This window comes from Mchenga conophoros, linkage group LG4, assembly GCF_057382185.1.
Source record: "Mchenga conophoros isolate Kocher_MC1m ecotype Shallow Benthic linkage group LG4, M_conophoros_male_GT1.1, whole genome shotgun sequence".
NCBI lineage: Eukaryota > Metazoa > Chordata > Actinopteri > Cichliformes > Cichlidae > Mchenga > Mchenga conophoros.
Genome location: NC_140529.1, coordinates 38109842 through 38133882, shown reverse-complemented (window position 1 = coordinate 38133882; position 24041 = coordinate 38109842). Strand labels below are relative to the sequence as shown.

At 44.1% G+C, this 24041-nt stretch overlaps 3 protein-coding genes across 3 annotated transcripts; 2 read left to right on the top strand and 1 right to left on the bottom strand.

Annotated features, from left to right (window-relative positions):
* Positions 1-700: 700 nt before the first annotated feature.
* Positions 701-13831, bottom strand: LOC146576773 (heat shock 70 kDa protein 1). The gene is made up of 3 exons (XM_085272280.1): positions 13686-13831; positions 12343-12897; positions 701-2979 (listed from the first exon to the last, which is right to left on the bottom strand). Exons 2-3 carry the CDS (start codon positions 12872-12874, stop codon positions 1589-1591), a joined length of 1923 nt encoding a protein of 640 aa, XP_085128406.1. The 5' UTR covers positions 12875-12897; positions 13686-13831; the 3' UTR covers positions 701-1588.
* Positions 3447-10028, top strand: LOC146576775 (uncharacterized). The gene is made up of 3 exons (XM_085272465.1): positions 3447-5880; positions 8326-8420; positions 9834-10028. The coding sequence occupies exons 1-3, from the start codon at positions 4347-4349 to the stop codon at positions 10026-10028; spliced, it is 1824 nt and encodes a 607-aa protein (XP_085128591.1). The 5' UTR covers positions 3447-4346.
* Positions 5963-12206, top strand: LOC146576774 (MLV-related proviral Env polyprotein-like). The gene has a single exon (XM_085272281.1). The coding sequence runs from the start codon at positions 10127-10129 to the stop codon at positions 11636-11638; it is 1512 nt and encodes a 503-aa protein (XP_085128407.1). The 5' UTR covers positions 5963-10126; the 3' UTR covers positions 11639-12206.
* Positions 13832-24041: the final 10210 nt, after the last annotated feature.

The following is a 24041-nucleotide window of genomic DNA, read 5'->3' as shown; positions in this document are numbered from 1 at the left end:
ACTTTTTTATGCATTAAAAAGTAAAAATCATAATATTAGGCATTAAATAGTAACATTAAGCTGCAGTCCTCTGTCATAAATTTCCTCCAGTTACTCAGTATTTTCTCATCGACTTTCAATACAGGACATTTACTATCATTGTGGGTTACCAATGTCTTTATTCAGCTAAATTATGTAAGTAATATAAAAGGTCTTGATTGATCTGTACTTATTTCTTCAGCTTGTGGCAGTTAGTCCTGTGCATACTTTTTTTTTCAATTTGTTCAAAATTAAAAGAAACCAATTTCACCGTACACTAATGAGAAAATTATGTGAGTTTGTCTTTACCGGGAAAAGAAAATGAGAGGTGGTGGCAGTATTGATTGTTGTGCATGAATGCTGTAAAGCTGCTCAGTTCTGATAAAAAAAAAAAAAAATGTGTCATTCAGGCTCTGAAAGGTGTTAAATAGTGACATCTGGTGGTATTTCTGCGTACTGCAGTGCCTGTTTTCATATATGCGGTGCCATGCGTTCTTGATTTATCCTTGTACAGAGATGGTTTCCTGATCCTCTTTTTACCTAAAGGCCTCAAACAGTTTGCACAAAAATTCAGTATTAATGATCTCTGGTCTAACCGGATGACAAAATTCAGATGGAGAAATGTTTCAAAATGCAGTGATATGTATGACAACATGGTAAATTAAACGAAGAAAAACATAAATGTATTTAATGACTGTTTTTATTGCAAAATCCAGCATTGCAAGAATATTAAAATTCATAAACACAAGTATAGCGGTTCCTTCACCTTTTCATTTACACATTATAAATAACAAAAACTAACATGAGGCCAATAGTTTGAAGTCAAAAGCTGTGTCCCAAAATGTCGGCTGCATCCTTCGGAGGACCCGGCCTTCGCGGTGTACGTGGGCCGGGTCCTTCAAAGACTGAGAAGGCCGGAAGTGCGAGGCTGTGAAATGGGACGGTCTAGCCTTCAGATTTGCGTCACCGCTGTGTCGGTGGAGTTTAATAAACTCGGCCGTCTGCTCCTTGCTGTCTAAACTATAACAGGACACTGGCGTAAATTCTCGACCGTCTCACACTTCTGTTTAATCAGTTTTCTGTTTGACGTTTATTCAGCTGTGAGAAAATCCCAGAGGAACCCAGTCGATGGATTATTAAAGTTTATTTAATCTAATAATCTAATAACTTTGATCAACCAAACCGATTTACTCCAGAACAAATAAAACACCCAAAAAAGGCAAACAATTACATTTTTAAGTTATCTGAGTGACTAATATATCATGTTTAACCTGAGTAGCAAAAGAGCGGGGGTCTGAAAACGATGAAGCCGGGAGTCCGCTGCCGGCTGGAGTGACCATTGAACCCCCCGGCCTGCTATCGAGCGGGTGGGTAACAGATGTCTCCGAAAACGTCGGCACACTTTTGCAAATATACGATTTCTTGATAAACCAAGCAGACATTTGTAATTTACACAGCTGCTTTCTCGCCTTAAAATATGTTAAAAGTTTATTTTGTGGCCCACAGCTAAAGAGTCTGATGTGAGTGTTCAACAGTCCCAGTGAGCTCAGAGTCCATCTTCAGGGCCTCTTTAGTCCACCTCCTCAATAGTGGGACCCTGGGAGCCGGCTCGTGCCTGCTCTCCACAGGTAGCACCAGTGGGCATCCCTCCCTGATACAGCTTGCTGATGATGGGGTTGCACACTTTCTCCAGCTCTTTCTGCTTGTGTTGGTACTCCTCTTTATCAGCCAGCTGGTTGTTCTCCAGCCAGGCGATGGCCTCGTCACATTTCTCGACCACCTTCTTCTTGTCCTCCTCGCTAATTTTGCCCTTCAGGTTGTCGTCCTGCATGCTGCTCTTCATGTTGAAGGCGTAGGACTCCAGGGAGTTCTTGGTGGCGATTTTGTCCCTCTGAAGGTCGTCCTCGGCTTTGTATTTCTCTGCGTTCTGCACCATCCTCTCGATCTCTTCTTTGCTCAGTCGGCCCTTATCGTTGGTGATGGTGATCTTGTTCTCTTTGCCGGTGCTCTTGTCCACTGCAGACACGTTCAAAATGCCGTTGGCGTCAACGTCGAAGGTGACCTCAATCTGCGGGACGCCTCGCGGGGCGGGCGGGATCCCCGTCAGCTCAAACTTGCCCAGCAGGTTGTTGTCCTTGGTCATGGCTCTCTCTCCTTCGTAGACCTGGATCAGGACGCCGGGCTGGTTGTCGGAGTAGGTGGTGAAGGTCTGGGTCTGCTTGGTGGGGATGGTGGTGTTGCGTTTGATCAGGGCCGTCATAACCCCTCCGGCCGTCTCGATACCCAGGGACAGAGGCGCCACGTCCAGCAGCAGCAGGTCCTGAACGTTGCCAGAGGTGTCACCCGAGAGGATGGCGGCCTGGACGGCGGCGCCGTAAGCCACGGCCTCGTCTGGGTTGATGCTCTTGTTCAGCTCCCGGCCGTTGAAGAAGTCCTGCAGCAGCTTCTGGATTTTGGGGATTCGGGTGGAGCCTCCCACCAGGACGACATCGTGGATCTGTCCCTTGTCCAGTTTGGCGTCCCTCAGGGACTTCTCCACCGGCTCCAAGGTTCCCCTGAACAGGTCGGAGCATAGCTCCTCAAAGCGAGCCCTGGTGATGGAGGTGTAGAAGTCGACGCCCTCAAACAGAGAGTCGATCTCGATGCTGGCCTGGGAGCTGGAGGACAGGGTCCTCTTGGCCCTCTCACAAGCTGTGCGCAGCCTCCTCAAGGCTCTTTTGTTCTGGCTGATGTCCTTCTTGTGCTTCCTCTTGAACTCCTCCACAAAGTGGTTCACCATACGGTTGTCAAAGTCCTCTGCGCCCAGGTGGGTGTCTCCGGCCGTGGACTTCACCTCAAAGATACCGTCTTCGATGGTCAGGATGGACACGTCGAAGGTGCCCCCACCCAGGTCAAAGATCAGGACGTTCCTCTCTCCTGACTTGCCTTTGTCCAGACCGTAGGCGATGGCGGCCGCCGTGGGCTCTGTTAGATTAAATAGTTAAACATTTGTCATTTTTATATGTACCATTTGTCCATTGTTTTTAACTCTGTGAAAGGAATTCTTTCTTTCCTCCCATCCCCAGATTCTCGAGGTTCTGGGTGGGAGGTTGAAGTGTTTTATCACAGGGACGTCCTTTTGAAGATCTGTTTGATGTTTGGTAGAGCTTCCTACCCTTTGTATGGTTTCACTGTGTTATCTTTGGTAAACCATACATTGGGTGTGGGGGAAGACTACCCTCTTTATGACCAAGGATGTTGTTCCTGCTTTTAGGTTTTATGACCCTTTGATCAACACACACACACACACACACACACACATTCTCACATAACACCCACACACACACACTTACATACAGTGCCTTGTCTTTGTAACCAAAGGGGGTTGCAGGGGGAGGTGTTTTGTAAACAATTGTTTGAAGTTTGTCAATAAAAGGCAGCGAGAGGAGGCCATCATCGGGGTTCATTGTCGTGCTGGACACAGATGAGGGGGCCTCCCTTGCGCAAGAAAACGATTGAACACTGTTGCCTTGTTTTTCTTTCATGGGAATAAGTCTTGGATACAGCGGGGTCTGAGTTTAGACCCAACATTTTTTGGTCCTTCGAAGCCGGAGTCCGAGAATTTCGCCGCACACTGAGGAGAGAGAGGACACGCCGCAGACTGTCGACAACCAGGCCGTTAGGACGCCTGACAAAGCCCTGGAGTGTTAAATTCGCGACCAGGCCGGTGGAATAGCGTCTGAACTCCCCTCGTGGACGGCGACTGACGGGATTCTAGGACTCTCCTGTGAACGAAACGCAACACAACGGTAAGCAATCAGAGAGCGTCTCTATAACCGTGTGAATGAATGTGGGATCCTAGATACGCGTCACCGTGATTCTGCGTGAAACGTTTGAGTCCGGGGGAGCGCTGGTCACGAGAGCGCACGTGACCCAAAACAATAGAGAGCGGCTACGGGCTGTGCGTTAAACGTGAGTCCGGGAGCGCGCTAGCCGCGTGAGAGAGACGCAGGCTTCTCCGCCGTTTGGGGCGTAGAGAGTTCTCCGCCGTTTGGGGGCGTGGAGAGAACCTAGGTTCGGAGTCCGGAATCTCCGCCATTTGGGGCGTTGGAGAGTGTCCGAAGGTTGAATTCTCCGCCATTTGGGGCGTTTGAGAGCTTTCAACAGAAGTTACAGGCCTATAAACAGTGTGAATGAACGTACGTGTGTATGAGTGCCAGTAAAGTGAACGCAGCAACACAGAAGGAAACCTAAAGTGGTGTTAACGTAATTCTGTGACCTGTTGTGTACACATAGCCTGGGTTTTGGAGTAAGGCGTTGCCTACCGCAAACTTGAGAAAATTGTTATAATGGGGAATAAAATGTGTAAGTCTGCCTTAGAAGGGGATGTAAAATTTATGGAGAAATTTTCACCAGGCAGCACGCAGTATGTAGGTTGTTGGCGTAAGAAATATGGATTTGAAGGGACATTAGTGGAAGTTCAGTGTAAAATGCTGGTAGAAAGAATAGCTGTAAGTGTAGCAGGTAAAACAGGGAAAGCGAAGCGGAGGAAAGAATTGCAGTTAGCAGTTGCTAAGTTGTGGCTGGAGCAGGCTCAGAGGAGGAGAGAAGCACAGAATGTTAAAAGAGCAATATTGCAAGCAGTAGTTGTGAAACCAGAGGATGAAACTACAGCTCAATCCACTGCAACTACTTTAGAACAACACCGTAGAAAAGCATTAGAAAGAGCAAGAATGTTAGCAGAAAGAAGAGCCAGAGAAGAGCGTGAGAGAGCAGAGGCAGAAGTGGAGGACAGATTAAAGGATGAATATGGAGAGGCATTAGGAGCAGCATTGAGTCCAAGACAGACTAGGCAAGAGAGGAGACAGAAAGGAAAGAAAGTGAACACGAATGTTACAACCACATATCCATCCCTGACACAACACAAAAAAACACATGGTGTTTCAGCCCCAGAGTGTGAAGATGAAGAAAGTTTTTCTCCTGATCCAATCCATGAGGTGAGCACTTACCCTATGGTAGAGGTTGCAAACCCGCATTTTGGAGTGGATGCAGATAATAGCCGCACTATTCATGTTTACCGGCCATGGACCGAGTCTGAATGTGCTGATGCTTGTAAGAGCCTTGGAGACCCATTGACTAATGTTGATGAGTTTATAGCTCGACATAGACAGCTTTGTTCCTCGTACCGTTTAAATGGACAGGAAACTGAGACTACCTTTAGGAGATGTCTCACTTATAACTGGACCCGTGTCAGAGGACGGTACACGGGCAGAGGGCCAGGTGATAACACCCTGCCCTATGGAGATGCAGGTCTCGCTGTCCAAATTAATGGAGTGTACGATCGTCTCAGAAATACTTTTAGAACAACTGCAGACTACACAAAAATTTCACAATGCATACAGAAGGAAGGAGAAGACGTTCATGAGTATAGAGGTAGATTGGAGGAAGTGTTTAAGAGGCATAGTGGACTTGAAGAAGATGCAGACGTAGCAGGCCCCTATCAACAGCAGCTGAAACATGCCTTAATGAGTGGGTTCCATCCATCCATTGCAGATTTTATTAGGAAGCAAAATGTAAATCACACCACAGATGGAGTTACTCAATGTATGAATTGGGCAAAGCATGCACAGGATGTGATTAAAAGTAAAAAGAAAAAATTGCAGAATACAGTGAATGCTGCCACATTTTATGTTGATGAAGAGCCTCAGGTACTTTTTCAGGGGCAGACTAGACAAAGTAAAGGTAGAGGAGATAGAGGTAATTGGAGGGCTAGAGGAGAACGGAGGAGAAGGGATGAAAGGTGTTACAACTGTGGGAAAATAGGTCATTTCATTAGAGACTGCCTTGAGGACCTACGTGAGGAGTATAGACGACCAGGTCCACGTAACCCCTCATATAATAAATGACTAGTATCTGCTGCCACTGTCAATACACATGCATGTTTAGACACCCCATCAGACTGCCACAAACAACAATCAGTGCCCCAAACCATAGATTTGACTGAGGTTTTGTTGAATTTATCAGGGAAAGAAGTGAAACCCTTTCGCACATTAACAGTGCAGGGAAAAACTGTACAGTTTTTATGTGACTCAGGAGCAGATAAAACCGTCCTGAGGGACCATGTGTCAGGAATAAACCCCTCAAATGGTGTCATTTATGTAAAATCTGCAAACGGACAGTTAGATCAACATAGGATCTCTAAGCCAGTATGGATCAGAGATCCATCCACTGGAGAGACAGCTCAGGGCTCAGTAGTAATGTGTCCAACATGCCCTGTGAACCTTTTGGGTAGAGACATGATGGTAAAACTTGGAATCTCAATCATTCCCACGGCTGTTGGAATGATAACTGCAGGAAAAGGAGAAACTGCAGAAGCAATGGTTCACCAGGGCAGTAGCGATGTACATTACTATTGGACGCTTGACCTGTCAACTTCCAGGCCAGATCAGATAACCTGTAAAATGTTGACCACAGCTGAGGAGAGATTAGCTGAGGGCTATGATAGACAGGAGCCAGATGAGATGCACATCACACTTAGGTTTAAAATAACACCAGGACCTGATGATGCCTACACTGACAAAGTAATGAAACTGGGTCCTCAAAGAATTACTGTAAAAACTGTATATACTGATGGTAAACAAATGGCAGGATGCAGTGTGATAATTTCTGAAGCAGCTCGACAACTCTTCAAAGGGAAGGTGCCACATGTTCCACTAACTAAGTGTAGCACAGCTGAGTGGGAAGATTTAGCATTTTTAGTGGAGCAGGGAGAGCACACAAATGTATGGCAGCCATGTGGAGGGGGATGGGAAACAAACATGCATAGCAGTATCTTCCGTAAGAAGCTGGGGTGGGTGACACATGCAACACCTCAGACACACTTAAAGGGAAGTGAGAATGAAACAGTAGAATGACATATGGTAGATCTAAATGATCACCCTGAGCTTAAACAGATTCCAGACATTTTGTGGTCAAAAGGAAAGACTGATGTAGGGTTAATGAAAACAGCAAACCCAGTAGTAATAAAGCCTAAAACCTCATATAGACCTAGAGTGAAACAGTATCCACTTAAACCAGATGCAGAAGTAGGGATTAAGCCTGTAATAGAAGACATGATTGAAGCAGGGATACTGGTAGAAGCCCCAAATGCAGCATGTAACACGCCCATTTTTCCAGTAAAAAAAGCTGATTCTCAATCGTGGCGCATGGTTCAAGACTTGAGGGCTGTAAATCAAGCTGTAGAAAGTATTGCACCATGTGTCCCAGACCCTCATACCTTGTTAAATCAGATAAGACCAGAGATGACATATTTCACAGTGGTAGATCTGAGTAATGCTTTCTTTTCCATACCAGTGCATGAGAATTCACAAGGTTGGTTTGGATTTACATACCAAGGTAAAAAATATACCTACACTAGATTACCACAGGGTTTTTGTGACAGTCCGACCCTTTTCATGCAAGCAATAACTAATTGTCTGTCTGATTTCATGATACCATCCCATTCACAGATCCTAGTTTATGTGGATGATATTTTGATAGCGTCTGATTCAGAACAAAATTGTAAAACTACGTCTATAGCACTGTTGACACATTTGGCAAAAACAGGGAATAAAGCATCGCTTTCAAAGTTACAGTGGGTACAGGAAGAGGTGAAATTCCTAGGTCACCAGCTTAGTTCAGCAGGAAAAAGCATACACCCAGAAAGGAAAGCAGCTATTTTAGCAGCTCCTAGGCCAGTGACAAAGAAACATATGATGCAATTTCTAGGACTGACTAATTATTGTCGTTCATGGGTACCAAATTTTGCTGAAGTAAGTCAACCACTGTTAGACATGATGTACAGTGAGTCCTTAGCTATGTCAGATAGTCTAACTTGGACTCCAGAGGGAGTGCAGGCATTCTGCACGTTGAAACAACTGTTGACGAGCGCGACTGTGTTAGGATTGCCTGATTATAAAAAGCCATTTGTCCAAACAGTTGACTGCAAAGGACATTTTATGACTTCAATGTTAGCACAAGACAGCGGGGGAAAAATGAAGCCAGTAGCTTACTATTCTAAAAGGTTAGATCCAGTTGCTTGTGCTTTGCCTCCGTGTGTGAGATCAGTGTGTGCAGCAGCTCAGGCTGTTCAATGTTCTGGGGAAATAGTTTTATTTCACCCTTTGACACTGTTAGTTCCACACGAGGTGGATGTTTTACTACTGCAGACTAAAATGACATTTCTGTCACCTGCAAGACATTTGTCTTTGATGTCACTCTTACTATCACAACCACACATTACCATAAAGCGGTGCACAATTCTAAATCCGTCAACCCTTTTGCCAACAGAAGACGAGGGCACTCCTCATGAGTGTAGAGAACACGTTGAGAAGGAGTGTAAGCCGAGGGATGACTTAACGGATGTGCCGCTAAGTGAGGGAAAGGTTTGGTTTGTTGATGGTTCAAGTTTTAAAACAGCAGAGGGACAGGCTAAAACAGGTTTTGCTGTAGTAGATAGTGAGAAAGTTATTTGTGCAGGACAACTAACATGTTCTATGTCTGCTCAAGCAGCAGAGATAGTAGCTTTAACGGAAGCGTGTAAAGCTGCAGAGAAACAAGATGTGACAATATACACTGATAGTCAGTATGCATTCGCTACATTACATTTCTTTGCAGCGCAGTGGGCAAGACGAGGTATGACAACCTCAACAGGGAAACCTGTAGAACACGCCAAACTCTTGCAAAATCTGCTGGACGCAGTGTTGTTACCCAGTAGAATTGCCGTTTGTAAATGTGCAGCACATACCCGAGGGAAAGATCCAGTTGCATTAGGGAATGCTTTCGCAGATAAGATCGCAAAAGAGGCAGCTTTAGGAGAACATGGTGTTCATGTTTTAGCGGTGCAACACCAGCAGACGTTGCCTATTACACCAGATGTATTAGCAGACATGCAGGCACACTCACCTACTGCAGAAAAACAGTTGTGGCTCACTAAAGGAGCAAGCTTGCAGGATGGTGTTTATTATCTGTGTAATAAACCAATACTGCCTAAGAATTTGTATAAGACTGCTGCTATTTTGAGTCATGGGCTTTGCCATGTCTCCACAGGGGGGATGATGGCAGCAGTAGAGCAACATTTTTATACTCTAGGATTTAATACCTTTTCAAAAAATTTTTGCAGGTCATGTATGATATGTTGCAAGCACAATTCCCAGGGTAATTTGAGACCTAAGAGAGGGAAATTCCCTAGACCCAGTCACCCATTTCAAGTTATTCACATGGACTTTATAGAACTGTCCAACTGTAACAACTATAAATACTGTTTAGTGATAGTGTGTCCTTTTTCAAAGTGGGTAGAAATTGTACCAACTAGAAAAGCAGATGCCATTTCGGTTGCCAAAGCAATATGTAAGAATATTATCCCAGAACATGGGATTCCAGAGACCATTTATAGTGATAATGGTCCACATTTTGTAAATGAAGTGATTGGATTAATGGCACAACATCTAGGGATAACATTAAAACATCATTGTTCATATCACCCACAAAGTGCAGGGTTGGTAGAGAGAACTAATGGAACAGTAAAGTTAAGACTTAGGAAGTCAATGGAAGAGACAGGCAGGACATGGTTAGACTGTGTAGAATTAGTTAAAGTGTACATGAGGATTACTCCAACAGAGAATGGTCTGACACCCTTTGAGATTATATATGGCAGACCATTTAGAGTTCCAGTTTTCTGTAGTGACGACAGAAAAGCAGAAGAGGAGAACACATTAGCAGATTGGATGCTTAAAATGTTTAAAAGTAAAGAAGTCATGAGAGCAAATGATCTGCCAGATGTTTCTGTTTCTCCGCAGGAACAGAGCCTGAAGCCTGGAGATTGGGTGCTGATAAAGGCCATAAAGAGGAAGTGCTGGTCCAGTCCACGGTGGGAAGGTCCTTATCAGGTGCTGCTGACGACGCCCACAGCAGTGAAGATCGCTGAAAGGAACACTTGGATACATCAAGCGCACTGCAAGAAGGTAACACACTTCCTGGCCGACTTTGGGTGATGGTGAAAAGGCCAGCGGTACAAAGGGGGGAGTATATCTCTAGGACCTCTCGTCTCAATCCTGGTGAAGAAACCAACGGATCCTGAACCCAACTTAGAATGGCTGGGAATGTGCTGTTCGCCTTCTTGTGCCTGTGGACCCTGAGTGGGATGACAGGAGCGCATTGGGACAGAGCAAATCACACCCAGTACCCGCATGGGTTTTCAACCAACTACTGGTGGCAGTTTATGAACACAACCGCTCACATAAACAACAAGACCAATTGTTATGCTTGTGCACACATGCCACTGTCTACACATTCTTCTGGACTGTGGCCATATAGCATCACTGAGAGCGAGACAGTTTGTTTGCTTGCTTTAGCAACACATCCAGGAGTAAAACGTACTTGGAACACTGCCAACTTTTCAAATTCCCTGAACCTGAATGGGAAGATTGATTCACCAGTAGCTGGGAAGGTGAACTGCTCTGGTAAGACAGATCTGCTGACTTGGCCCCAAGTTCCTGATCCACTTCCGGACATCATACTGTTAAATAAACTGGAAGCAGGCCAGTTACCTATGTGTTTCAAGGGCAATGGGTCAGCCCAAGTTGGAGATTTGCCATGGCATCTATGCAACGTCACCTATTCTTTTTGCCCTCGTTTGAACAGAATTAGCTGTCTGGCGTGTTTGAAGAATGCCAGATGTGCAAATGATGAGATTCAACGAGCAGCAGACTGTGCATTTGACACTTCGTACCAAATGACACTTACTGAAGGAAGACAGGATGTGGCCAAATGCTCAACGATCGCACCGACACCTAAGGGTACGAGGGTGTTAGCAGATTGGTATTTCTTATGTGGACATAAGGCTTACCCATCTTTACCAGCAAAATGGGGAGGTCTATGTGCACTCGTGAAATTATCTGATCATGTTTTCTTCATGGAGAGGATAGAACATCATCCAGGATCAAAGACAAAGAGAGACGTACAGAGTGCAAGCACAAAGCTCACAGATTTAAGTGAGGTCCCCTGGGAGTTTCGAATCTGGGGACCTGGAGCCAAATTCTTACAAGGGTTGTTCCCGTGGATCGGGGTCGGGGAAGTTAGAACTCATGTAGAAATTAACAGGTATGCACTACTGAGACACATAGATTGGACCCAGACCCTTGGAACAGCCTTAGCAGAGGAGCAAAAGGCCATACGAACAATGGTTTTGCAAAACAGACTGGCTTTGGACTTGATAACTGCATCGCAAGGAGGAGTATGCAAATTGATAGGAGAAACATGTTGTACGTTCATACCAGATGGATATACAAGTGGAGGAGACATTTATGAAGCACTGCAGAATTTAACCACATTGCAGAAATACGTGATGAATAGCACGCCAGGAGCAGATGCACCACAAGGCTGGATGGCGTGGTTACTGTCTGGTCCTTGGTGGCATCTCCTTTTAAAAGTACTAACTCCTGTTTTTGGACTATTGATACTGATTTGCTTATGTATAGGATGCATTTTACCGTGTATAAGATCATTGCTAACTAAAATGATTTCTGATACATTTGTTAATTATGTACTCTTACAACAATATGAAATGACTGAAATTACTGACGTAACAGAAGCCTGTGTATGAATGATGCCTGCACTGAAAATGTTAAGCAAGAGGTGCATGGCTGAGAATATGCTACATAGGAATAATTTGTAACATAAAAATAACAAAACAGGAGGGAAATGTTAGATTAAATAGTTAAACATTTGTCATTTTTATATGTACCATTTGTCCATTGTTTTTAACTCTGTGAAAGGAATTCTTTCTTTCCTCCCATCCCCAGATTCTCGAGGTTCTGGGTGGGAGGTTGAAGTGTTTTATCACAGGGACGTCCTTTTGAAGATCTGTTTGATGTTTGGTAGAGCTTCCTACCCTTTGTATGGTTTCACTGTGTTATCTTTGGTAAACCATACATTGGGTGTGGGGGAAGACTACCCTCTTTATGACCAAGGATGTTGTTCCTGCTTTTAGGTTTTATGACCCTTTGATCAACACACACACACACACACACACACACATTCTCACATAACACCCACACACACACACTTACATACAGTGCCTTGTCTTTGTAACCAAAGGGGGTTGCAGGGGGAGGTGTTTTGTAAACAATTGTTTGAAGTTTGTCAATAAAAGGCAGCGAGAGGAGGCCATCATCGGGGTTCATTGTCGTGCTGGACACAGATGAGGGGGCCTCCCTTGCGCAAGAAAACGATTGAACACTGTTGCCTTGTTTTTCTTTCATGGGAATAAGTCTTGGATACAGCGGGGTCTGAGTTTAGACCCAACAGGCTCGTTGATGATCCTCAGGACGTTGAGGCCCGCGATGGCGCCCGCGTCTTTAGTGGCCTGTCGCTGGGAGTCGTTGAAGTATGCCGGGACCGTGATGACAGCGTTGGACACCTTTTGGCCCAGGTAGGCCTCTGCGATCTCCTTCATCTTCACCAGCACCATGGAGGAGATCTCCTCGGGGTAGAAGGTCTTGTCCTCCCCTTTGTACTCCACTCCGATTTTGGGCTTCCCTCCATCTGAAATCACCTTGAAGGGCCAGTGCTTCATGTCCGCCTGCACCACAGGTTCATCAAACTTTCTTCCAATCAGCCTCTTGGCATCAAACACAGTGTTGCTGGGGTTCAGAGCCACCTGGTTCTTGGCTGCGTCCCCGATGAGCCTCTCGGTGTCTGTGAAGGCCACATAGCTGGGGGTGGTCCTGTTGCCCTGGTCGTTGGCGATGATTTCTACTTTCCCGTGCTGGAAAACCCCCACACAGGAGTAGGTGGTGCCCAGGTCGATGCCGATCGCTACGCCTTTAGCTGAAGACATCTTGATTACGTTGACTTAGTCTCCTAAAGAGGAGGCGAAAACATCAGAGAGGAACATTAACAAATACTGACAGAGGCAACAACAACTTCTGTTTATGGAGCGCTAAATTAAGTCAAACTATGGGTCCTTAAAATAACAAAGTTGTACAATTTGTGCAAATGTTGAGATTTTAAGTTTTAAATATAACGAAATTTTTTTAAATCATGCCTGCCTCTCGCCCTATGACAGCTGGGATAGGCTCCAGCGCCCCCCGCGACCCTGAAAAGGATAAGCGGAAGCGAATGGATGGATGGATTTTTTAAATCTTGCATTAAACATTGCTGCATTTAAAAATAAATCAGTACAGTCTTCCCTAGTCCAACTGAGTATATATTTATTATTGAATATGGTCTCGTGACTCTGCACGATTAATACTGTATTTTCTAGAAGGCAGCCATGATTTTAGGTGCTGGGTACAGATATAAATCCACCTCATGTCTAAACCTTATTTAAAAATCAGTAGATTTTTAAATAAGGTTTTATTTAAACATTTTTAAATCAAATACTGCAGTAGTTATCTTTTATAACTGACACTTTTCCAACACCGGAACAACACTGAAACACTTAAATAAAAAGTTAAAAAATAAAGCTTATTTCATAAAGATGTAGAGGAATTGTAATTTTTGAGTTTTCGTCCAGCCACTAATGAATGAAGCTTAATTAAATAAACTTTAAAAGTATCCCTGAAAATTACATTTCTTAAGCCTAATATTTAAGAAACTAATTTCGTTGAACAGAACATTATTTCAAATAAACTATAAATGAAACTCACTCTCGCTGACAGATGAAGATCGTTTAGAAGATGAATGAAGCGCTTGTTCTTCTCCTCTGTAGGATTTGTCTCGTCCAGCTCCTGTCGGTGGTCTGATGTCAGGGTCTCTAACCGGCACAGTGACTTTATACGTTCCTCGCTGACTTCTCGTGAGTTCTCGAGCTTTCCCGTGACTCTCGTCCAATCAGAGTGCTCCGCGGTGAGCTCTGCGTGGTGACGTCACCGGGAGAAGTTTCTACCAGCTTCTCCGAGAATCTCATAGAAGAAGGTCAGAACGTGGAAAAATGATAGATAGATATGGAACGCCAGGACTGCCATAATGAATTAATTAAATACACCATTAAATAATTAATTAAATGTGGCAATAATTAATTAAAATTGGAATTAATTAATTAAATAAATAGTTATGACACATGTAATTAATTAATTATTGACACATTTAATTAATTATTTATGTATTTCACATTTTAATTAATTATTGACACATTTAATTAATTATTGACACATTTAATTAATTATTTAATGATATATTTATTTATTTCATTTTGGCAGTCCTGACGCCTGGCTCTCGTCATGAAATAATTTTATCTGTCAGCCTCACCCATCAAACTCAGGGGGCGGGGTTAACGCTGCCCATGCAGCTTCTCTAACATTTGATTGGTTGCCGTGCAAAGTAAGTCAAAACAGGTCGATCCTAGATAATCGATTGCTTGTGTAGACTTGGGGCAGCCAGTTATCCCAGAATGCAGATCAAATCACAGGCCGTTTTTCTGTCACCAGCTACACTTTTAACAGTGTTTTAGCCGCGAATGTCGGTATGTCTGGTCAGGTTGTCAACATAGAACATGTTTGCAAAAGTGCTCAGATGTTTTCAGAGATTTCACTAGCTCTGCTAACAGTTAGCATGCAGAGCACACCGAGGGGGTACATTAACCGGTTTGTTTACATATTCCACTCTCCGTGTTCCACATGTTGCATTCGCAGATTCTCATTTTCACCGAACGATCGTCTCTTTCCGCCTGGTCTTGTGTCTCTGTGCTTCTGTAACATAAAGAACGAGCTGACATTTTTCTCACGAAACCAGCGATCAGCTCAGCAGACCCTCAGTTTACCTGCATGCATCCTCCTCCTCATCTGTCAGCTGTTTAACACCTGCTGCTAATTCAAGAAACACGCCTAGTTACCTGGTGATAGTCACAGTTTAACTGCACAAGATAAGTAAATATAGTATTTTCCCCGAGCGCAGAGCTGCTGGAGCTCGTTTCCTTACAGAGCACTTTATAGGCGAACAGCTTCATCAGCGGCTGATGTCCAATCACCGGCACACAGCTTTCAAACCTCAGCTGAGTTTTAGCTCTCAGTGGTTAAACGCTGGACTTCATTCACTCAGGTTCTGTCTGTCGGGTCACGTTTACTTCGCTGTTTTATTTACAACTGAGCAAATCGGTTTGGCTGAGGTTAAAGTTACGTTTCATAACTGCATAGTTTCACAGACGTTTAATGAACCACTGGCACATGTGTTAGACTGAACTATCATCTAAATATCATCTGTTTTTTAATAGTTATCCAACTGTATTCTAAGCACCAGCTGTCTGTTAGAATGTGATTTTTTTTCTCTCTCTGTTGGCAGAGGTATAAAAATGCGCAGGAAAATCTGACGTGCATGGCAAACTTCACCGACGATATTTAGGGAGGAATAAACACACATCAAACATAAATGAACCATTTGCCTGTCTCCATAATTGAGAGAATTTTCTCTTCTTATGTCAACACTCTCTCTCTCTTTTTTTTTTTTTTTTTTTTTTTTTTGCTTTTTCGGTCATGTTATGTTTACCTGTCAAAGGCTTGTTACAAACTATGAAACACATTGTGCAGACTTCTGGATGTTAGAAGAAAACGAATACTGCTCATGAATGAGACTAAAGGCAGGAAGGTGTCCTTTAAAACTAAACATGTTAATAGGACCTCCCTGTTTATATCATAGTTTATGATATAGCACGTGTATTTCAGTAATAGCCTGCTGAGGCCACTATACGTGCTGGCCTCATATCAAATGTGAAGGCAGACTGAGTCTATGTTTGAGGTTTGTTTATATCTAATCTTCCTTTTCAAACATTTAAACAGCAGCGAGTCTGCAGCTGAGGGAATACAAATTCAAATTGTCGGAACAGGTTTGCTCGTTTCTTGGATTCATTTGGTGATTTATTAAATGTATAACTGTGTGGTGGGGCGTGGTCTGCGGTGCCGTGCAGGGAGGGCGGACGCACCTGCACGGCATCCTTAATCACGCCCGCCTAGTTAAAAACACGGGGACTGAAGGGTTTGGGGGTGTTGTGGTGTGGTGAGATGTAAATAAAGATGACTCTGAACGTTGCTCCGTGGTCCCGCCGTGTCTTATTCACGCCACATTGGTGCCGAAACCCAGGAGGCAGCACGGCGGGTCCATATCGGAGCCAGGGAATGGAGGAGCTGGCCCAGAGGGTGGCCGAAATGGCGGCCGCCCAGCGGGAGCAGGCGGCGGAGGTGCGTCGCCAGCAGGAAGAGCTGCAGGACCAGTCCGAGCGGCACCTGGAAAGGATTGGGGAGCTGGCGGCGCTGCTCTGGGCGCCACCCCCACAGGTGTGTCCCGAGGACAGTGAAGCGGTGGAGGAGCCGCGTGAGGCACCTCAGCAGCCGGAGGTGGCAGACGAGGCGCGCGGGGATCTGCGCCTGCCGGAGGAGGGGGAACAGCCAGGTGAAGGGCTGCTCCTGCCGGGAGTGGTGGATGAGCCGCTCCAACCGGAGGCGGCAGACGAGGTGCGCGAGGGTCTGCGCCGGTTGGAGAAAGAGGAGCTGCACGAGGGGCTGCTCGAGCCGGGAGTGGCGGCGGAGGGAGCAGTAGTGACGGAGGAGTCGCGCTATGGGCTGCTCCAGCAGGGAGCGACAGCGGTGACGGAGGGGCCGCGCAAGGAGCTGGAGGTCCCAGTGCCAGGGGAGCTTGCTCGAGTGGAACTGGCGAGCGAGGCGGGCGCCACGCTTGAGATCGCCGTGCTCGCCAGAACGGCCTCACCACCACCAGAGGCCTGTACACGCCACACCTCTGCCCAGCCACCTGTGAGCTGGGGCTCACGCTTGTGCCGGCCGCGCCGGGTGCACCTGTCACGTGTCCGACTTCCGAACCAGCTTTGCCTGCGCCGCTGGATTCGCGGGCGGCCGCCTGAACTCGCACCTCCCCGTCGCTTGGCCGGGGCCTGGGGGTGCCAGCTGTCCGGGCTGATTCCCTCTCCCACTGGCGGTGGGGGAGTAGGTTCGGCCGGATGGCTCCCCGGCCTCAATCGGGCGATGGGGGTATGTGGTGGGGCGTGGTCTGCGGTGCCGTGCAGGGAGGGCGGACGCACCTGCACGGCATCCTTAATCACGCCCGCCTAGTTAAAAACACGGGGACTGAGGGGTTTGGGGGTGTTGTGGTGTGGTGAGATGTAAATAAAGATGACTCTGAACGTTGCTCCGTGGTCCCGCCGTGTCTTATTCACGCCACAAACTGTTATTCTAATCTGCTGCTGAGTCTCTTACACTTTTCTTTATGCTGTATATTTTCACGTCTCTGGAATAGTTGGCAGTTAGATAGTCAGCTGGGAAACTTTGTGTTAACTCATGGAGCTGAGGATATCGTGGATATGCTGACCTCGCTGCGTGGTGTACAGAGCGAGGTCAGCATGATTAATATTCACAATAAAAATATTAGCCGAACATCATGAAGTCTGTATGTGTTTCATAGTGTCGAACAACCTTTGTACAGTTAAAGCCAGCAGTTACTACATGACGGAAACACCAACGTTATCTCTTTTATGTGTTTATACACAGGTCACGCTGATTACTGAACAAAAACCCAAAGATCAGATGTTAAACAGATTTATTTGCTCTCTCTCCTCCTTAAACATGTTTTTAATGTTAGTTATAATTCAGAATTGGCGACTGAAACACGTAGGACACATAAGAACATCAGGAAATAAAACACCGATAAATATAACCTCAGTAAAAGAAGTCAGCGGGGGTTACTACAGCTGTGTACCGGGGCCTGCGCTTTGTCGGTGGGATTGCTTGCGAGGCGAGCGGGTCTATCCCACGCTTTGCCGTGAGACTGGGATGACATCTCCGAAATCATCGAAACACTTTTGCAAAGAGGCTGTATCTTGACAAACCGACCAGACACATGAAGATTAAACCACTACATTCTCGGCTAAAAAAATATTAAAACTGTATTTGGTAACACACAAACAGGGTTTTTCAAAGCTCAGTTCTGTTAGCTTCCACATGCCGGTTGTTGTGTGCTAGAAACAATGGCCACCAGGCCAAAGCAATGGTTTTGACTCGATCAGCGTTAACCCCGCCCCCTGAGTTTGATGGGTGAGGCTGACAGATAAAATTATTTCATGACGAGAGCCAGGCGTCAGGACTGCCAAAATGAAATAAATAAATATATCATTAAATAATTAATTAAATGTGTCAATAATTAATTAATTAAATGTGTCAATAATTAATTAAAACGTGAAATACATAAATAATTAATTAAATGTGTCAATAATTAATTAATTACATATATCATAACTATTTATTTAATTAATTAATTCCAATTTTAATTAATTATTGCCACATTTAATTAATTATTTAATGGTGTATTTAATTAATTCATTATGGCAGTCCTGGCGTTCCATAGATAGATAGATAGATAGATAGAAAGAACAAATCTGAGTCAGCGGATGTGGGCAGGGGAAAAGGCTAAGTTCTGTAACTCTGAGTCACTAAACATGAAACAAAGCAAGGTTTTTCACCTTTGAATACGATACTATCACCATCATCGACTAAAATCCGTTTCGTTGCAGCGATAATTAACTAGAATTACCTAGAATCAGTGTTTGGACTAACGCGTTATTAAGTAACGCGTTACAGTAACTACGTTATCATTGTGGTAACGAGCACGGTAACTAGTTATTATGCCAAAATCAGGAACGCGTTACTCGTTACTGGGATTTAGATAGGGTCGTTACTCGTTACTTCGTGTGGTGGCTATCGCGGAGCTTCCACAGATTCAGTAACATTAGCAAGTGGTGGAGGCAGCAGGTGGATGAAGGAAAAGGGACGCAGAAGGAAAAGAGACCCGAGGCGGCCGCAGGTCCAAGTGTGAACTGAACTTCAGGTAAGAAGTTATGACCTGCAGTCTCTCTGGGTCAGATATAAACCAAGTTTAGGTGGAGTTTATTTTCGTTATTCTGACTTTTTCCGTACTGCGTGCTAGCTAGCATGACGGAGTTTCTATACAGCTGGGTGGTGCTATGAAGTTAATGATGTTTAACTTTATTTTGTTCATAAGTTATTAGAGTTGCCAACCGTCCCGTCTGGTATTCAGAGAAAATATTACGCGTTTCTTATTGAGGTGAAAAGGAACAGTTTGTCCCGTAATTCAGCTACAATGAAAAAGGCACAAAGCTGGAGTTATTCTGTGTCTTTACGCTGCACAGCTGCCTCTTCTTCTCTCCCCCTCCCTCTCCCGTTTCTACTTCAATCATGAAAACTGATCAATGATCAGCTGATTGGCTCTCTTGTTTGTTTGTTTATCGCCCACTTTGCGCCGAAAGAGGAAACCAGCGGATGTCGCGCTAAACAACAGCAGCACGTTTAAGCTTGATCAGCTGTTGTTATAATGTATTTAATATTAATTTCTAGTATCAGCTGATGTTTGCTGGAGCCACAGCTGCAAAAAAGCTGCTGGTCATGATGTCGGTTTGGATATGTGGTGAGAGGGAAACATGAAGATGAAACCAGGAGATGTCCTTACTGGATCATCAGAGCTGAACAGGTGATGGAGAAACAGGTTTACCTTTTAGGTGACATGAATGAGTTGAAGTTATGAACTGTTTCTGAGAGACAAATAACACCAGGATCCTTTTTTAGGTAGCTGACAGCTGGTAACTGTGCAGGGGCGGGTCTAGCAAAGTGTTGCCAGGGGGGCAGGTAGGGCATTAACAGGGAAAGGGGGGCACAAAGAAATACTTTTCTTTCTTATTCTCATTTAAAATGTCTCGCTTTTAAAAAATAATTATCTGAATCTTATAACAAACGATTGATAGATTGATGCATATATACCATCAGAACAGTGCACATCACTGTCACAACAGCGTTTGTTTTCATTCAAAGGCTTTATGATTTTTCCTATAATGGTGGGCCGGTCTCTAGTCAAAATGCCCAGGATGATTTTTTTGTCCCAGTCCAGCTCTGTATGCAGCTCATCTGCAGTCTGCTGTTACCTACATCTTCCTATTCAGAAGGCAGAATTTCCGAGTTCTGAGTACAATCAAAGCACCACGACTGCAGTTTTTGTGTTGGATGTAAAAGGCGCACATGACGCTGTGACGTAGGCTAGAATCATGGCAGCAGTCAATGACGGTCCAGGCGTGGGATTTCTCTCGTGGAAATATGCACATTATCTTTTTCTTTCTGTTGGTAGGTGGCACAGTGCACTGTGGCAAGTAAGCAAGCTAGAAGACTGCAAAGTTATGGAAGCAACACATTAACAAGAGAATTCTGAGTAAAACCAAAGTTACTTTCCCTAGTAACTAGTTACTTTGAAAGTAACGAGTAACTTGAAGTAACTGAGTTACTTTTGAGAGAAGTAACTAGTAATGTAACTAAGTTACTATTTTAAAGTAACTTACCCAACACTGCCTAGAATTAACATAAATCCTTTAAAATTACACATTTTGGGATAAAGTTCGCTTGATAGAAGAAGAAAATCGCTGAAGTATAATTCATCTAAGCTCTCTCGGTGCAGTGAAACTGCCGTCTGCTCCTTGCTATCTAAATTATAACTATTTATAAATTATAAACTCTCGACCGTCTCACGCTTCTGTTTAATCAGTTTTCCGTTTGATGTTTATTCAGCTGTGTGAAAACCCTCCCGAGGGATTAATAAAGTTTTATTTAATCTAATCTAGTAACTTTAATCACAGCCAAACCGATTTACTCAGGGAAAAAAACACTGAAAAAAGTCAAACAATAACATGTATGAGTTATTTAAGTGACTTATATATAATGTTTAACCTGAGTAGCGAAAGTCCGCAGAGATTTGAAGACGATGTGACCGGAGTTTGCTGTTCTCCCCGGCTCAGATATCTGAAGTTTACATTCTCGCCTGAAAATGTGTTAAAAGTTTATTATGCGACCCAGAGAGAGTAATAAGAGCAATATTAAAGCTCAGTAGCTGCAGTAGTAGTAGCCATTGTTGGAAACTGGAATTGGCTGGGCCAATCTGGGATATGGTTTTTCAATTTTGTTGTCCGGGTGGAAAATCGGGAGAAATTCGGGAGAATGGTGGCTCCGGGAGATTTTCGGTAGGGGCACTGAAATTCGGGATTCTCCCGGAAAAATCGGGAGGGTTGGCATGTATGCAATATTTTTGACTATTTTAAAGAAAAAGCAGTAAAGATGAAAAGAATTAGAAAGAAAGAAATAACACATAAAAATGTTTGTGACTATTCTGTGAGGTAAGTGGTGGAAGAAAAAAGTTTGATTACGAGTTAATAAACAGAAATATATAAAATGCAACTTTACAGGTTAAAATCAAAGAACTATTTCACTCGGAGGTGTTATTCTCATTTCATTCCACTAGATGTCACCAAAGTAAGGTTTAAATCAACAGAGAGCAGGAAGTAAGGACTGCGGTCAGAGAGGAATGATCCAGGGGCGGTTTTAGCCCATTTTAATCAAAATTCATCAAAGCACCCCCAAAGATTTCTTACTTTTTTGACAATATTTGGTACAGGATAGTGTCATATTTTTTGTGTGATACACTACAAAAATATAGAAACTTGGTTGAGATATTTTAACAACAAAGATACCCCCCCCTCCCAAAATGGTTTGCTCCAGCTCTCCCCTGCTCTGGCTCTAGCTACTGCCAGAGCGATGGCGGCTGAGACGCAGCAGAGGGAGGTGGAAGAGCCTGGCTTAAAACAGGACATGTTAGCTGCCTTTAACCTTGCGTTACTCTTTGTACAGTTGGTAGGAGTCAGACCATGTTTCTTTTAGCTGAAAAACATGACACCAGGTAACCTGCAGTGTGGGAAACGTGTTTCCCCACGATGTTTGCTGCCCTACAATCCGTCCTGCTCTGTAGTGAAATCAGTGATATTTGACCGCCCTGTTGCTCCCATTGAAATGTATACAGCCTATTTAAAATCTAAAACGTAACATTGTCTGTAGCCTGCTGTTGTTACCACTGTCCTGTTTGAAAAGGAATGAGAGAAGCTGCTTATTTTGTCATATGTGCCGATTAGGGTTGCCAACTCCCTGAAAAATAAATAAGGGACACCTCGTGGCCAGGGCCGGGCGACCCAGTTGTCTTCACCCTTCCCAGTGTGGTGAATTTTCTAGCTCTTTTTTTGTGTGTGAAATTATTTTTTTAACCCTTTGACTTGAATTTGATTTAAGCAGATGCATATTCTTTGTGATATGAACACATGTGAAACAAATGATCATTTAGCCATTTATTTTTAGCTCAAAATGACAACATTAACACATAAAACAGGTCTCTTTCTTAAACAGAAGCCTGTCATGCTTAACTTTTGAGAATATAAGTAAATCTTTCTTTAAAAGAACTCTGTCCTGCTTAACTTAAAATAATAGAAAACAATAGAAAGAAAAACATTCTTGTAACAGTGCACATTTAGTGCATTTAGTACAATTGGCTTCAGTTGAAATATTATTTCAGCTTTTCTAATGCTAATCAGCTGCTCCTGTTTGTAAACCCACTTGTTCCCATGATTACGCATCATAACTCATCATCATTATTCATCTATGTATTACTTTTATGTATTAGTCATCTATTTGTTGTAATCATCTATTCTTGCAGTTGTTTATTACACAAAATAAATTATATTATCACACTTCTGGCCACATAGCGCTGATATTCACTGCACATGCCCATATTAACGTTTTCCAGCCAGGTGTTTTCCTTTTCCCATTCTTCCCTTTCTCTGAGGGGAACAAACATTGCTGCTCTAATGCTGGGCTCACACTGTGTGGTTTTTGGCCCATTTTGAGCCGATTTTTGAGTGATCGGACCGATTTTGGCCTTCATCGTGCGTCGTGTAGTATACGTGGGGTAACGAGAAGTGATTAACACCTCACGACCAGCTCCCGATCATCAATCGCTCGTGAGGTTCTCACCACAGCCGCTCACACTGCTCGCGCGCAAACACGTAAACGTTGGTGAAAAAGACGGTGCAGCACGGCTGTGCAGCGTGTGATCTGGACACAAGCGATGGAGGAACAACTTGTAGAACTTTGGAAAGCTCATCCGAGCCTTTTCGATGTGGCCTCACAAAATGATCACGACCACAACAACCGTGAAAATAGTTGGATTTACACTGCTGCTCAATCACAGCTGTCTGATCATGTTTTTCATTAGCAATTTAGCAAAGTTGATGGTGGTTTGTGTGTCTGTGTGAGTGAGAGACAGAGAGAGAGCGACAGATTTTCTGTTATAACCTTCATGTTATGGAGGCACAGTGTGAGCACTCAGGTCGCATCAGAGCATCGGGCGGTATAGTGTGAGACCTGCATCGTGACCTACCAACTTCTAACCCCTGCGAGTCAATCGTGCAGTTTGAGCAGGAGCTGAATAACGTGACTGAAAAAATCGCACAGTGTCTGCCCAGCTTTAGGTGTACTGTCGTCCGAGACTTGCACCGCAGTGTCGGCGTTTGTTTCCCTGTTGGCCATGCTTCTTGTTGTGGTCATCTGTTGTCTTCCGGTATTTTCTCCGTAAGCGACCTTTCCTCGACCAATGAGATGAGCGGTAATCTGAATTGTCATACTCGAATTGTCATAAGTGTGCTGTCAGCTCATTGGTCACAGAGCAGGAGAGGGGCTGGGAATTATGTTTTCAAACAAAGCGTTAATTCCATAAACATTTATAGACTACTTTTGATTCTCACTGTATTACGGGACAAAGTGCGTCCCTTATTAGCTCAATACGGGACGTGTACTTTTGTTTCGAAATACAGGACGATTCCGTATTTTAAGGGACGGTTGGCAACCCTAGTGCCGATATTAAACCCAAGGTACTAACTAGCTAACTGACTGGATTCAGGAAGGTCAGGAAGAATGAGGTAAGGAAACAGACAGGGAGCAGTGACAGGCACAGCAGAAACTCTTAAACTGCTTGAGAGAGTTGATCACCAAACAGTGACAGATTTGCCAACATCAAGCTGAGGCAACGTTAAAATAAAAAATCTGCAGAGCCATATTAGTATCTGCAGTAAAGATCTTTTCATACATTGTACCATAGGCATAGTTGCCTCCATTTTTATAATTTCTTTA

What these genes read in the sequence shown, in the direction of transcription:
- LOC146576775 (XM_085272465.1), top strand. Translation starts at nt 4,347, where the DNA reads ATGGGGAATAAAATGTGTAAGTCTGCCTTAGAAGGGGATGTAAAATTT. An exon ending in GTATAGACGACCAGGTCCAC is followed by an intron (nt 5,881 to 8,325) that starts GTAACCCCTCAT and finishes TTTTGCCAACAG; the next exon opens with AAGACGAGGGCACTCCTCAT. An exon ending in TGCCGCTAAGTGAGGGAAAG is followed by an intron (nt 8,421 to 9,833) that starts GTTTGGTTTGTT and finishes GTTTCTCCGCAG; the next exon opens with GAACAGAGCCTGAAGCCTGG.
- LOC146576774 (XM_085272281.1), top strand. Translation starts at nt 10,127, where the DNA reads ATGGCTGGGAATGTGCTGTTCGCCTTCTTGTGCCTGTGGACCCTGAGT.
- LOC146576773 (XM_085272280.1), bottom strand. Translation starts at nt 12,874, where the DNA reads ATGTCTTCAGCTAAAGGCGTAGCGATCGGCATCGACCTGGGCACCACC. An exon ending in CCTGAGGATCATCAACGAGC is followed by an intron (nt 2,980 to 12,342) that starts CTGTTGGGTCTA and finishes ATCTAACAGAGC; the next exon opens with CCACGGCGGCCGCCATCGCC.